Raw genomic sequence first — 13505 nt, forward strand, 5'->3', positions numbered from 1 at the left:
TAAATCACTTCTTAATAACTAAAAGGACCAGGGTGCTGATATTGGACAGCTTTCAAGGTCACAGGGGTCAACGTAATGAGATGCTTAAGCAACTTCTTTTCAATAACTGAAAGCCCAATGGTGTTGGTATTGGGCATGTAGCTTGCTTTTTCAACAAGCAATACATCTGGAGCTACTGCAATTGTGTAGTGCATGTATAAAGTATATGATTTCAGGTTTGTAGAAAATGTCTTGATGAACCAACAATGTCTTGTATGTAAACTGTAGAGTAGTTGAGCAATTCATTTTAGGCCAATATTGCCTCTTTCATATATAGATCTTTACAGTCAGATGACCTTTCAGGCCCATTGGCCTCTTGTTTGTTTTAGTTTACATCATAATGTAAAATGTCTTACCAATCGCTCTAGCTATGACAAACCGACAGTTTGTGACAGGAGAGAATTCGGGGACTTTACATCATAGATCCTGTGTAAGATATTGCCTCAGTGTTTAACATAACTTGTTGCCTAGTAGTTAACTATTTGGCACTAAAAGAACCTACAAACCAAAAATCAAAGCAAATGCTGTCAATAAAAGAACAAATAGAATAACAGTAATTGATAGTTATGATCATTATTAATTTATTGGTTTTTTTTTTTTAACCAAGATCCAAAATGTTGCGGAAGAGCTCTGGAATCGAGGAGATGGGAATGCTGAACTGGGACTTGTCCTTAATTCTGTTGTTATGTTGGATCATAGTGTACTTCTGTATTTGGAAAGGGCCAAAGGGAACCGGAAAAGTAGGTCAACCTAGTAGCAATAGTGTGTCAGAGAAAAGTAGGTCAAAATATTAACTATAGGGTGTCAGAGAAAAAGTAGGTCAAAATATTAACAATAGGGTGTCAGAGAAAAAATAGGTCAACCTACTATCTATTCTATGTTGGAGAAAAAATAGGTCAAACCTATTAACTATAGTATGTCAGAGGAGAATTAGGTCAATCTGCTGCCTCTAATGTGTCTGTGGAAAGTACATACAGGTAGGTCAGTCTAATAACTAAATGTTTAAGAGGAAATGTATGTCAACAAGTTTTTATCGTACCAGGTACTCTTTCAATGGCGAAGTAGGTTAACATGTTAATAATACTGTGTTAGAGGCATAGTAGGACAACATGGTTTGGCTTGATTGATATATATTAGGCCTACTTTCTCTTTACACAATGTTAGCATTAATATTTCTGTAAAATCTTATTTAATATTTTCCTTTTTTGATAGACTCTGTGGTGTTCTTATGTCTGATTACATTTCACTTTATTTACAGGTTGTTTATTTCACTGCTACATTTCCCTTTTTGGTTCTCATCATTTTACTGGTAAGGGGAGTAACTCTTCCAGGTTCTTGGAATGGAATTATGTACTTCATTTGGCCAAAATGGGAATTACTCGCAGATCCAAAGGTTTGTAACATTTTGATTTCATTTAACAATAAATGATTTGTAAATTAGGAAGAGAACCCCCATATTTATCTATCCCATTCTATATATTTTATTAATATCACAAAAGGGGAACTATATGAAAAATAACAATTTTTTAAATATGTAACTTTTGTTCAAATGAACAAGCTAAATAACATTTGATTCATCGACAAATAAAATATAGTTTATCTCTGTGTCTGTGTTATAGGTTTACTTGTTTTTGATGTACTTTTACATAATTATAGCACGATTTTTAATTTGTAATCTCAACTGTAAATCAGTTTCATTGGAGATTGAATATATTTTTTAAAAGAAATTTTTTTTCTTTTTTATTTCTTTTTTCTGTCATCAACTATTTGGCTTAATATGACTTTCAATATCTTTTTATTTCTAGAATTCTGTAATATCAACTTCCACATCGATTGATCACTATGTGTATTCTTTCATGCTTTGTCATATTGTCATTTTTTTCCCCCAATAACAGTTAACATAAAGTGAAGTTTTTAAACCTCCTTTCTCATTTGTGACATTGTTGAATTGCCTTTTTAGTTCATTCATGCCATACCTCCTGGTAGGATGAATTTAGTCTGACATCAAACCGTTTTCAGGGCTCAAATAATTTTTGATATTTCTATTTCTTCAGAAATACATAATGGATGGTCATCATAATTTACATGTATTTGTTTCTGTTCTATATATAGTTTGGAGACTGATTTGACAAGTTGTCAACCAGACAGTTTTCTGTAACAGGTGAAGTTTGTTACAGCTATTTCTTATGAAACGCTGGTGCAATCCGTCGTAATTTTTCCACAGCCTTAAGGGCTCTTTATCAAAAATTGCTATAAATAGATTAACTCAGAGCAGTCATCTTTGAACTCAGAAGCTAAAATTTGTTATTACTATTTTCTGAGGGAACTTCTGTCAAAATTGTACTTCAATAATTTACCTGATATTTGATTTGCTTGTTGGGAAAAAGAAAACGTGCAGTTCTGATATTAATTTGCTGATGAATGACAAAATTGATAATGAATTCATATTACTACAAACCATCTGAGATTGGTGATTTGAGATGCAGGGTGATTTACTTTTGCAAATTCTAAGCCACCATTTTAATATTCAAAGTGCACAATCTTCATTTAAACCACGCAGGAGCCCCATATCTAGTCAATAACCCAGATTGTTTATCTGCAAAATGCAAATTTGAACACCTCAGAATGGTACAATCAAGGAATTAGCTTATCCTTGGCACAATTTAACCATTGATTTATGAAACACATTAGAGCTGTATGTATTGTACTTGTAGATGTAGTTGAAACTGCACATGAAAATATTACGTGTAACTCAATATCATTATCTATGTTTTAATTCGTGGCCATTAACTTTCATGATTTTGCTTCTGTCATGAAATTTGTGAAAGGAACTTGATTTATAGTAAATGATTTTGAAGTGTGGATGATTTTTGTTGATTTGACCAAAGCTTCTCTCCACAAAATTTTCCTCAGCTTAAGTAAAGCAAGTCCTGTTAGCCTACATATACAATAAATACGTCCTTCTTCTCTCTTGAAATTGGAAGTTTCTCTGCTCAAAAATAACATATACTTATTGATTACAAGACAATATTAAAACTTGATTAGTAAATAAGAAATCTTCCTACTTAAGTCTTTTCGTTTTCAGCCTGCTCTGACTTAAGCACAGCCAATTTCAAATCTTCACTACTTGTGTGCTTTTTGGCTGGTTTACCTTGATATATATCTAGCTGTCTGTGACACTGCTCACTGGGATACTGCAACACTTTAATCTGACTGTTGAGACTAAAATCAGCACAAAGCATAGAAACACTTTTATATTCCCTAGTCTGCTACTAAGTGTGACTGGCCCCTATTCCTAGTCCTTTATTAAGTGGTTGGTCCCGTCCTCTGATCCTTGATCATTTGTGTTTGGTCCTCTTCATTTCTGTGGTAACTAGATTGTCTCCCCTCCCCTTGTGTGGTAACTAGATTTTCTCCCCTCCCCATGTGTGGTAACTAGATTGTCTCCCCTCCCCTTGTGTGGTAACTTAGACTGTCTCCTTTCCCCTTGTGTGGTAACTAGATTGTCTCCCCTCCCCTTGTGTGGTAACTAGATTGTCTCCCCTCCCTTTGTGTGGTAACTTAGACTGTCTCCCCTTCTTTGGTAACTAGATTGTCTCCCCTTCCCTTATATTGTAACTAACAAATGACCTCCTTTCCTTATCTGTGGTAACTAGATTGTCTCCCCTTCCCTTCTATTGTAACTAACAAATTACCTCCCTTCCTTATCTGTGATAACTAGCTTATCCCCCATTCCCATCTATGGTAACTAGCAGTTGTCTCTTCTCCCCATCAGTGGTAACTAGATTGTCTCCTCTCCATTCTGTGGTAACTAGATTGTCTCCTCTCCATTCTGTGGTAACTAGATTGTCTCTTCTCCATTCTGTGGTAACTAGATTGTCTCCTCTCCATTCTGTGTTGTCTCCTCTCCCCATCAGCGGTAACTAGATTGTCTCCTCTCCATTCTGTGTTGTCTCCTCTCCCCATCAGTGGTAACTAGATTGTCTCCTCTCCATTCTGTGGTAACTAGATTGTCTCCTCTCCATTCTGTGGTAACTAGATTGTCTCCTCTCCATTCTGTGTTGTCTCCTCTCCCCATCAGTGGTAACTAGATTGTCTCCTCTCCATTCTGTGTTGTCTCTTCTCCCCATCAGTGGTAACTAGATTGTCTCCTCTCCATTCTGTGTTGTCTCCTCTCCCCATCAGTGGTAACTAGATTGTCTCCTCTCCATTCTGTGGTAGCTAGAATGTCTTCCCTCCACTCTCCTATAACTGCAGACTCTCCTCTGCCTCCTAGGTAACTAAAGTGTTAGTAACTCTCCATCTGCTGTATCTGGACTATCCCCGTTCTCCTCTGTGGTAAATGAAGTAACTGAATTGGCACTACTTTTTCTGTGTGTTCATTCCTCCCTGCTGTAGTACCTGGACTGTACTCCCAACCCCCTATGAAGTAGCTGGACTGTCTTCCCACCGCCTATGAAGTAGCTGGACTGTCTTCACACCCCTCTATGAAGTAGCTGGACTGTCTTCACACCCCTCTATGAAGTAGCTGGACTGTCTTCCTATCCCCCTATGAAGTAGCTGGACTGTCTTTACTCCCCTGTGAAGTACCTGGACTGTACTCCCAACCCCCTATGAAGTAGCTGGACTGTCTTCCCACCCCCTATGAAGTAGCTGGACTGTCTTCACACCCCTTTATGAAGTAGCTGGACTGTCTTTCCACCCCCCTATGAAGTAGCTGGACTGTCTTCTCTCCCCAGTGAAGTAGCTGGACTGTCTTCCCTCCCTCCCCTGTGAAGTAGCTGGACTGTCTTCCCTCCCCTGTGAAGTAGCTGGACTGTCTTCCCACTCCTCTATGAAGTAGCTGGACTGTCTTCCCTCCCTCCCCTGTGAAGTAGCTGGACTGTCTTCCCTCCCCTGTGAAGTAGCTGGACTGTCTTCCCTCCCCTGTGAAGTAGCTGGACTGTCTTCCCTCCCCTGTGAAGTAGCTGGACTGTCTTCCCTCCCCTGTGAAGTAGCTGGACTGTCTTCCCTCCCCTGTGAAGTAGCTGGACTGTCTTCCCACCCCTCTATGAAGTAGCTGGACTGTCTTCCCACCCCCCTATGAAGTAGCTGGACTGTCTTCCCACCCCCTATGAAGTAGCTGGACTGTCTTCCCTCCCCACTGAAGTAGCTGGACTGTCTTCCCACCCCACCTGTGAAGTTGCTGTACTGTCTTCCCTCCACTATGAAGTAGCTGGACTGTCTTCCCACCCCCCTATGAAGTAGCTGGACTGTCTTTCCACCCCCCTATGAAGTAGCTGGACTGTCTTCCCTCCCCAGTGAAGTAGCTGGACTGTCTTCCCACCTCACCTGTGAAGTAGCTGGACTGTCTTCCCACCCCACCTTTGAAGTAGCTGGACTGTCTTCCCTCCCCTATGAAGTAGCTGGACTGTCTTCCCTCCCCTGTGAAGTAGCTGGACTGTCTTCCCATCCCCCTATGAAGTAGCTGGACTGTCTTTACTCCCCTGTGAAGTACCTGGACTGTACTCCCAACCCCCTATGAAGTAGCTGGACTGTCTTCCCACCCCCTATGAAGTAGCTGGACTGTCTTCACACCCCTTTATGAAGTAGCTGGACTGTCTTTCCACCCCCCTATGAAGTAGCTGGACTGTCTTCCCTCCCCAGTGAAGTAGCTGGACTGTCTTCCCTCCCTCCCCTGTGAAGTAGCTGGACTGTCTTCCTCCCCTGTGAAGTAGCTGGACTGTCTTCCCACCCCTCTATGAAGTAGCTGGACTGTCTTCCCACCCCCCTATGAAGTAGCTTGACTGTCTTCCCACCCCCTATGAAGTAGCTGGACTGTCTTCCCTCCCCAGTGAAGTAGCTGGACTGTCTTCCCACCCCACCTGTGAAGTAGCTGTACTGTCTTCCCTCCCCTATGAAGTAGCTGGACTGTCTTTCCACCCCCCTATGAAGTAGCTGGACTGTCTTCCCTCCCCAGTGAAGTAGCTGGACTGTCTTCCCACCCCACCTGTGAAGTAGCTGGACTGTCTTCCCACCCCACCTGTGAAGTAGCTGGACTGTCTTCCCTCCCCTATGAAGTAGCTGGACTGTCTTCCCACCCCCTATGAAGTAGCTGGACTGTCTTCCCACCCCCCTATGAAGTAGCTGGACTGTCTTCCCTCCCCAGTGAAGTAGCTGGACTGTCTTCCCACCCCACCTGTGAAGTAGCTGGACTGTCTTCCCACCCCACCTGTGAAGTAGCTGGACTGTCTTCCCTCCCCTTTGAAGTAGCTGGACTGTCTTCCCTCCCCTGTGAAGTAGCTTGACTGTCTCCCTTCCCCTTGTGTAATAACTGTACTGCCCCTCCCCCTGTGAAGTATATGAACTGCTAGAAGAAGCTGGACTATTTCCCACCCCTCTATATCTAGTCTATCATGTTCAATGTCTCTACTTCCTTCTCTGTTTTCCACTATGTTTCACTCTACTAATTCTATCACCTTTCTGTGGTACAGTAAGTAGCCTGTGCCACTTCTGGTCTATACTCACACAATGGTCCAGCAATAGCTGTTACCTGACAATAAGCCTAGCTATACCTGATGGTTATCCTTAAGTGCTGCCTGACTCTAACCCAAGGTATGCCTGAATGTAACCCTTGCTTTACCTGACTGTAACCCTAGCTATACCTGACTGTAACCCTGGCTATACCTGACTGTAACCCCTAGCTATACCAGACTGTAACCCTAGCTATACCTGACTGTAAACCTGGCTATATCTGACTGTAACCCTAGCTACTGACTGTAACCCTAGCTATACCTGACTGTAACCCTAGCTACTGACTGTAACCCTAGCTATACCTGACTAACCCTAGCTATACCTGACTGTAACCCTGGCTATACCTGAATGTAACCCCTAGCTATACTTGACTGTAACCCTAGATATATCTGAGTGTAACCCTAGCTATACCTGACTGTAACCCTAGCCATACCTGGCTGTAACCCTTGCTATACCTGACTGTAACCCTAGATATACCTGACTGTAACCCTAGCTATACCTGACTGTAACTCTAGCTATACCTGACTGTAACCCTGGCTATACCTGTTTGTAACCCTGTATATACCTGACTGTAACCCTAGATATACGTGACTGTAACCCTAGATATACCTGACTGTAAACCTTGCTATACCTGACTAACCCTAGCTATACCTGACTAACCCTGGCTATACCTGACTGTAACCCTAACTATACCTGACTGTACCCCTGGCTCTACCTGACTGTAACTCTAGCTATACCTGACTGTAACCCTAGCTATACCTGACTGTAACTCTAGCTATACCTGACTGTAACCCTGGCTATACCTGTTTGTAACCCTGTATATACCTGACTGTAACCCTAGATATACCTGACTGTAACCCTAGATATACCTGACTGTAAACCTTGCTATACCTGACTAACCCTAGCTATACCTGACTAACCCTGGCTATACCTGACTGTAACCCTAGCTATACCTGACTGTAACCATGGCTATACCTGACTGTAACCTGGCTATACCTGACTGTAACCCCTAGCTATACCAGACTGTAACACTAGCTACTGACTGTAACTCTAGCTATATCTGACTGTAACCCTAGCTACTGACTGTAACCCTTGCTATACCTGACTAACCCTAGCTATACCTGACTGTAACCCTGGCTATACCTGACTGTAACCCCTAGCTATACCTGACTGTAACCCTAGCTATACCTGACTGTAACTCTAGCTATACCTGACTGTAACCCTGGCTATACCTGTTTGTAACCCTGTATATACCTGACTGTAACCCTAGATATACCTGACTGTAACCCTAGATATACCTGACTGTAAACCTTGCTATACCTGACTAACCCTAGCTATACCTGACTAACCCTGGCTATACCTGACTGTAACCCTAGCTATACCTGACTGTAAACCTTGCTATACCTGACTGTAACCCTAGCTATACCTGACTAACCCTGGCTATACCTGACTGTAACCCTAGCTATACCTGACTGTAACCCTGGCTATACCTGACTGTAACCTGGCTATACCTGACTGTAACCCCTAGCTATACCAGACTGTAACACTAGCTACTGACTGTAACTCTAGCTATACCTGACTGTAACCCTAGCTACTGACTGTAACCCTTGCTATACCTGACTAACCCTAGCTATACCTGACTGTAACCCTGGCTATACCTGACTGTAACCCCTAGCTATACTTGACTGTAACCCTAGATATATCTGTGTGTAACCCTAGCTATACCTGACTGTAACCCTAGCCATACCTGGCTGTAACCCTTGCTATACCTGACTGTAACCCTAGATATACCTGACTTTAACCCTAGCTATACCTGACTGTAACCCTGGCTATACCTGTTTGTAACCCTGTATATACCTGACTGTAACTCTAGCTATACCTGACTGTAACCCTAGCTATACCTGTTTGTAACCCTGTATATACCTGACTGTAACCCTAAATATACCTGACTGTAAACCTTGCTATACCTGACTAACCCTAGCTATACCTGACTAACCCTGGCTATACCTGACTGTAGCCCTAGCTATACCTGACTGTACCCCTGGCTCTACCTGACTGTAACCCTGGCTATACCTGACTGTAACCCTAGATATATGTGATTGTAAACCTTGCTATACCTGACTAACCCTAGATATACCTGACTGTAACCCTGGCTATACCTGACTGTAACCCTTGCTTTTCCTGACTGTAACCCTAGCTATACCTGACTGTAACCCTAGCTATACCTGACTGTAACCCTAGCTATACCTGACTATAACCCTAGATATACCTGACTGTAACCCTGGCAATACCTGAATAACCCTAGATATACCTGACTGTAACCCTAGATATACCTGACTGTAACCCTGGCAATACCTGACTAACCCTAGATATACCTGACTGTAACCCTAGCCATACCTGACTGTAACCCTTGCTATACCTGACTGTGTCCCTGGCTATACCTGACTAACCCTAGCTATACCTGACTGTAACCCTTGCTATACCTGACTGTAACCCTAGCTATACCTGACTGTAACCCTAGCTATACCAGACTATTACTCTTGTGACTGACCCTAGCCATTGTGTCTGACTGCTGTCAGGGCACTTGGCTGTTTTTACCTGTATATGAGATGCTGTTTTATTCCTAACAGGTGTGGGTGTATGCCGCGGCACAGAACTTCAATTCTCTGGGGATAGCGTTTGGTGGTATCATTACGATGTCAAGCTATAACAAATTCAACAATAACATTATGAAGTATGTAAACATGTCACAACATTTTCATGTTGATCTTCCACCTGTCTGCTTCATGTTTGGTCTAGGAAACTACATTTTGAGCCAGGAATTCTCCCATGTCTGCTGTGATCAAAGCCTGATTGTTTTTGGAATAAAATATATCAAGAAAATAAATATAAAAGTTTATTACTAAGATTTGTTTTCTCTCAAAATCTTGACAAATCATTTCTGTTTAATATATAACTGGTATCATCTTTAACAATCAAACATGCAGTCTACCAAGGATTCTGTTTTTCCATGAAAGTTCATTGTGAAGGGAAAAATTTCAGATTAAAAATGTCAGGCTTTGAACAACTTTAGAATAAATAAACCAGGATATTAAATATTTCTGAAAAAATTTGTTAAAGGTGATTTGATATGAAACTTATCTAAAACAGTCTACATGTATATTGTTTCTTGATCTGATAATTTAACGTTGGAGACCTTTTATCAAGCTTCAATAGATCAAAAAATCACAAATGAATTGTGTTCATCAGTTTTTATGGTATTTAAGACTTGACAGAAGAGAATCGTGTCTTTGATTATGATTTTATGAATATCTCAGATTTTAAAACTAAAAAAATGATTTTCTGTAAATAATTAAGAAAATAATGTGTGTTTGAACTAATGAAGCTTGACAAACCTGGAACGTTAAAAAAGGAAGTTTCTCATTAATTTGCATAGTGATAAACAGCTTCTTTGTTTTGGGATATGTGCTACCTTATACTGATAAAAAGCTAAAACGCAAAAAGATTTCCAAACTAAAACACTAGAAAAATATCATAGATAAATGATGCTTGGACTATTAGGTTCCATTGGTTGAAGATATATTTGAAAAAAAAGTGACAATTTAAGGAAGGAAACTGGGAAATGATAATTAAAAGGGATACAACTTAAATTACTTTAAAGGGAGATAACTTAAAATGATATTTTAAGGGAGATAACTGTCACTAAGTAAGAGGAAGGTGGCATATATCATTCAAGGAAGAAATTGCAGTAAATTTACATATTGAATACTCTTTCAGTGGAAATAATTGTCACTATTTTTTTCTACTTGTATCAGACATGGGAGAATACAAGTGCATCAAACATTGACAAAAACAAATATTATTTCAACAAAATCTTGCATAAGTTTGATCTTTTTGACATATTGGTGAAATAATGCTGTAGAAATCTACTTGAGTAAGATCACAGAATGTATTGTGATGTAAGGTCACAGAATGTATTGTGATGTAAGGTCACAGAATGTATTGTGATGTAAAGGCACAGAATGTACTGTGATGTAAGGTCACAAAATGTACAGTAATATAAGGTGACAGAATCTACAGTGATGTAAGGTCACAGAATCTACGGTGATGTAAGGTCACAGAATGTACAGTGATGTTAGGTCACAGAATGTATTGTGATGTAAGGTCACAGAATGAACTGTGATGTAAGGTCACAAAATGTATTGTGATGTAAGGTCACAGAATGTACAGTGATGTAAGGTCACAAAATGTACTGTGATGTAAGGTCACAGAATCTACAGTGATGTAAGGTCACAGAATGTACTGTGATGTAAGGTCACAGAATCTACAGTGATGTAAGGTCACAGAATGTATTGCGATGTAAGGTCACAGAATGTACTGTGATGTAAGGTCACAGAATGTGTTGTGATGTAAGGTCACAGAATCTACGGTGATGTAAGGTCACAGAATGTACTGTGATGTAAGGTCACATTATCTACAGTGATGTAAGGTCATATAATCTGAAGGTCACAGAATCTACACTTATGTAAGGTCACAGAATCTACAGTGATGTAAAGTCACAGAATCTACTGTGATGTAAGGTCACAGAATCTACTGTGATGTAAGATCACAGAATGTACTGTGATGTAAGGTCACAGAATCTACAGTGATGTAAGATCACAGAATGTACTGTGATGTTAGGTCACAGAATGTACTGTGATGTAAGGTCACAGAATGTGTTGTGATGTAATATCACAGAATGTACTGTGATGTAAGGTCACAGAATCTACGGTGATGTAAGGTCACAGAATGTACAGTGATGTAAGGTCACAGAATGTACTGTGATGTAAGGCCACATTATCTACAGTGATGTAAGGTCATATAATCTGAAGGTCACAGAATCTAGGTGATGTAAGGTCACAGAATCTACAGTGATGTAAAGCCTCAGAATCTACTGTGATGTAAGGTCACAGAATGTACAGTGATGTAAGGTCACAGAATCTGTAATGATATAAGGCCACAGAATCCTATGTGATGTAAAAATGATGTTTAAAAAATATAAAAATTTCTCTCATCAAATTTTTTTTTTGCAAGTTTCTATACTTAATGATACACCATTGATGTACGTCAGCTGATTGATGGACTATAAATATACATAGTACTGACATTTATCCTTTACCAAACATGAAAGCACGCATAACAGAAATGATTTTGGCTAATAGTGTTGAAACAAACCTAGTTGAGGTCGTGAATTAATTTAGAACATAGAAAACTTATTGCATTTGAAGTGATAAATGAAGATTAATTGAGACATAATTTCAGGTCATTAAACTTCATTCTAAATTCTGATCTATGTATTTAACTGTAAATTTGATATATCAGATCGCCTGTAATTTGAAAGTGAAAGTAAGAAATAGGATTGTATATCATATATCAAGATATTGATGCTCCAAAATCACTAGTAGTGCCAAGTACATCAGCTTGATTATTGTTATGAGGATTCGAGGAATTACAACCTGATATGTTTTATTTTCATTCTGTTAGGTAGCAGAAAAATTTCACTTCATTTATGTTACATTCATAATTTATGGTATCTTGTGGCATCTCAAAGTGTCGCAACATTTCACAACAATTTTCTGAAAAATATATTTGATAATTAGATATACAGTTATGAAATGTTCAATTTATATATTTTCATAATTTCCTCAACTGAATGTCATGTTCCCTGTAACAAACTGAGGTTTAATAGCAAATGATTGGGAAATCTATTGGATGGTTATAAGATCATGTGTGTTTTGTCACTTTAAATAGTTAGGGAATAATTTAACACTCAACCAGAGAGTTTGACCTTCAAGCTGATGCTGCCATTTTTGTCCATATTTTGGATTAACTTCCTGTCCAGAAATCACACCCTGTTGTATCTGGATAGGTTCATCATCACAGTTTACTGAAAGTTCCAACAAAGGGCAAATATTGCTTTAGGGTAATTATTTGAATGAAGAGGAAGGTACTTCATATACCAGGAGGTTGTGTTTATTATGTGAGAGAGGTTGTGGAGGGGGAGACCTCATATACTGGGAGGGTGTGTTTATTATGCGAGAGAGGTTGTGGAGAGGGAGATCTCATATACTGGGAGGGTGTGTTTATTATGTGAGAGAGGTTGTGAAGGGGGAGACCTCATATACTAGGAGGGTGTGTTTATCATGTGAGAGAGGTTGTGGAGGGGGGGAGGCCTCATATACCAGAAGGGTGTGTTTATTATTTGAGAGAGGTTGTGGAGGGGGAGATCTCATATACTAGGAGGGCGTGTTTATTATGTGAGAGAGGTTGTGGAGGGGGAAGACCTCATATACTAGGAGGATGTGTTTATTATGTGAGAGAGGTTGTGGAGGGGGGAGACCTCATATACTGGGAGGGTGTGTATACTATAATGTAAGAGAGGTTGTGGATAGGGAAGGCCTCATATACCAGGAGGGTGCGTTTATTATGTGAGAGAGATTGTAGAGGGGGAGGCCTTATATACCAGGAGGGTGTGTTTATTATGTGAGAGAGATTGTAGAGGGGGGAGGCCTTATATACCAGGAGGGTGTGTTTATTATGCGAGAGAGGTTGTAGAGAGGGGAGAGACTTCATATACCTGGAGGATGAGTTTATTATGTAAGAGGGGTTGTATAGGGGAACTAGGCTTCTTATACTAGAAGAGATTCACTATTGGGGAGGGTTAATAAATCACAGGGGAGACCAGTGATAAGGGAGATGTGTTTATCTGGAATGTAAATTATGTTTTCTAATTATAAAGAAATGCTATCTATATTTATTTTTGTATTATGATGTTGAAGTCAGTTGTAAAGAAAAAAAATGAAGGCATTTAAGAAAAGGTGTACATTTAGATAAACATGTTGTTGGTTTATGATAACAAGGATCACAACATACAGGTTGTATTGTGTATAAATATTAGGAGTATACTGTAATAT

General features: G+C 39.9%; 1 protein-coding gene across 1 annotated transcript in view; it reads left to right on the forward strand.

Annotated features, from left to right (window-relative positions):
- Positions 1-13505, forward strand: part of LOC132555630 (sodium- and chloride-dependent GABA transporter ine-like) — a 69352-nt gene that overhangs the window by 34035 nt on the left and 21812 nt on the right. The window contains exons 6-8 of the mRNA XM_060220016.1: positions 647-779; positions 1298-1432; positions 9183-9286. Of these exons, the coding sequence (XP_060075999.1) occupies positions 647-779; positions 1298-1432; positions 9183-9286 (372 nt within the window). The remainder of the gene's footprint in view (positions 1-646; positions 780-1297; positions 1433-9182; positions 9287-13505) is intronic.

Source organism: Ylistrum balloti, unplaced genomic scaffold, assembly GCF_031769215.1.
Source record: "Ylistrum balloti isolate Yb309-2 unplaced genomic scaffold, AGI_CSIRO_Ybal_v1 Utg369566, whole genome shotgun sequence".
NCBI lineage: Eukaryota > Metazoa > Mollusca > Bivalvia > Pectinida > Pectinidae > Ylistrum > Ylistrum balloti.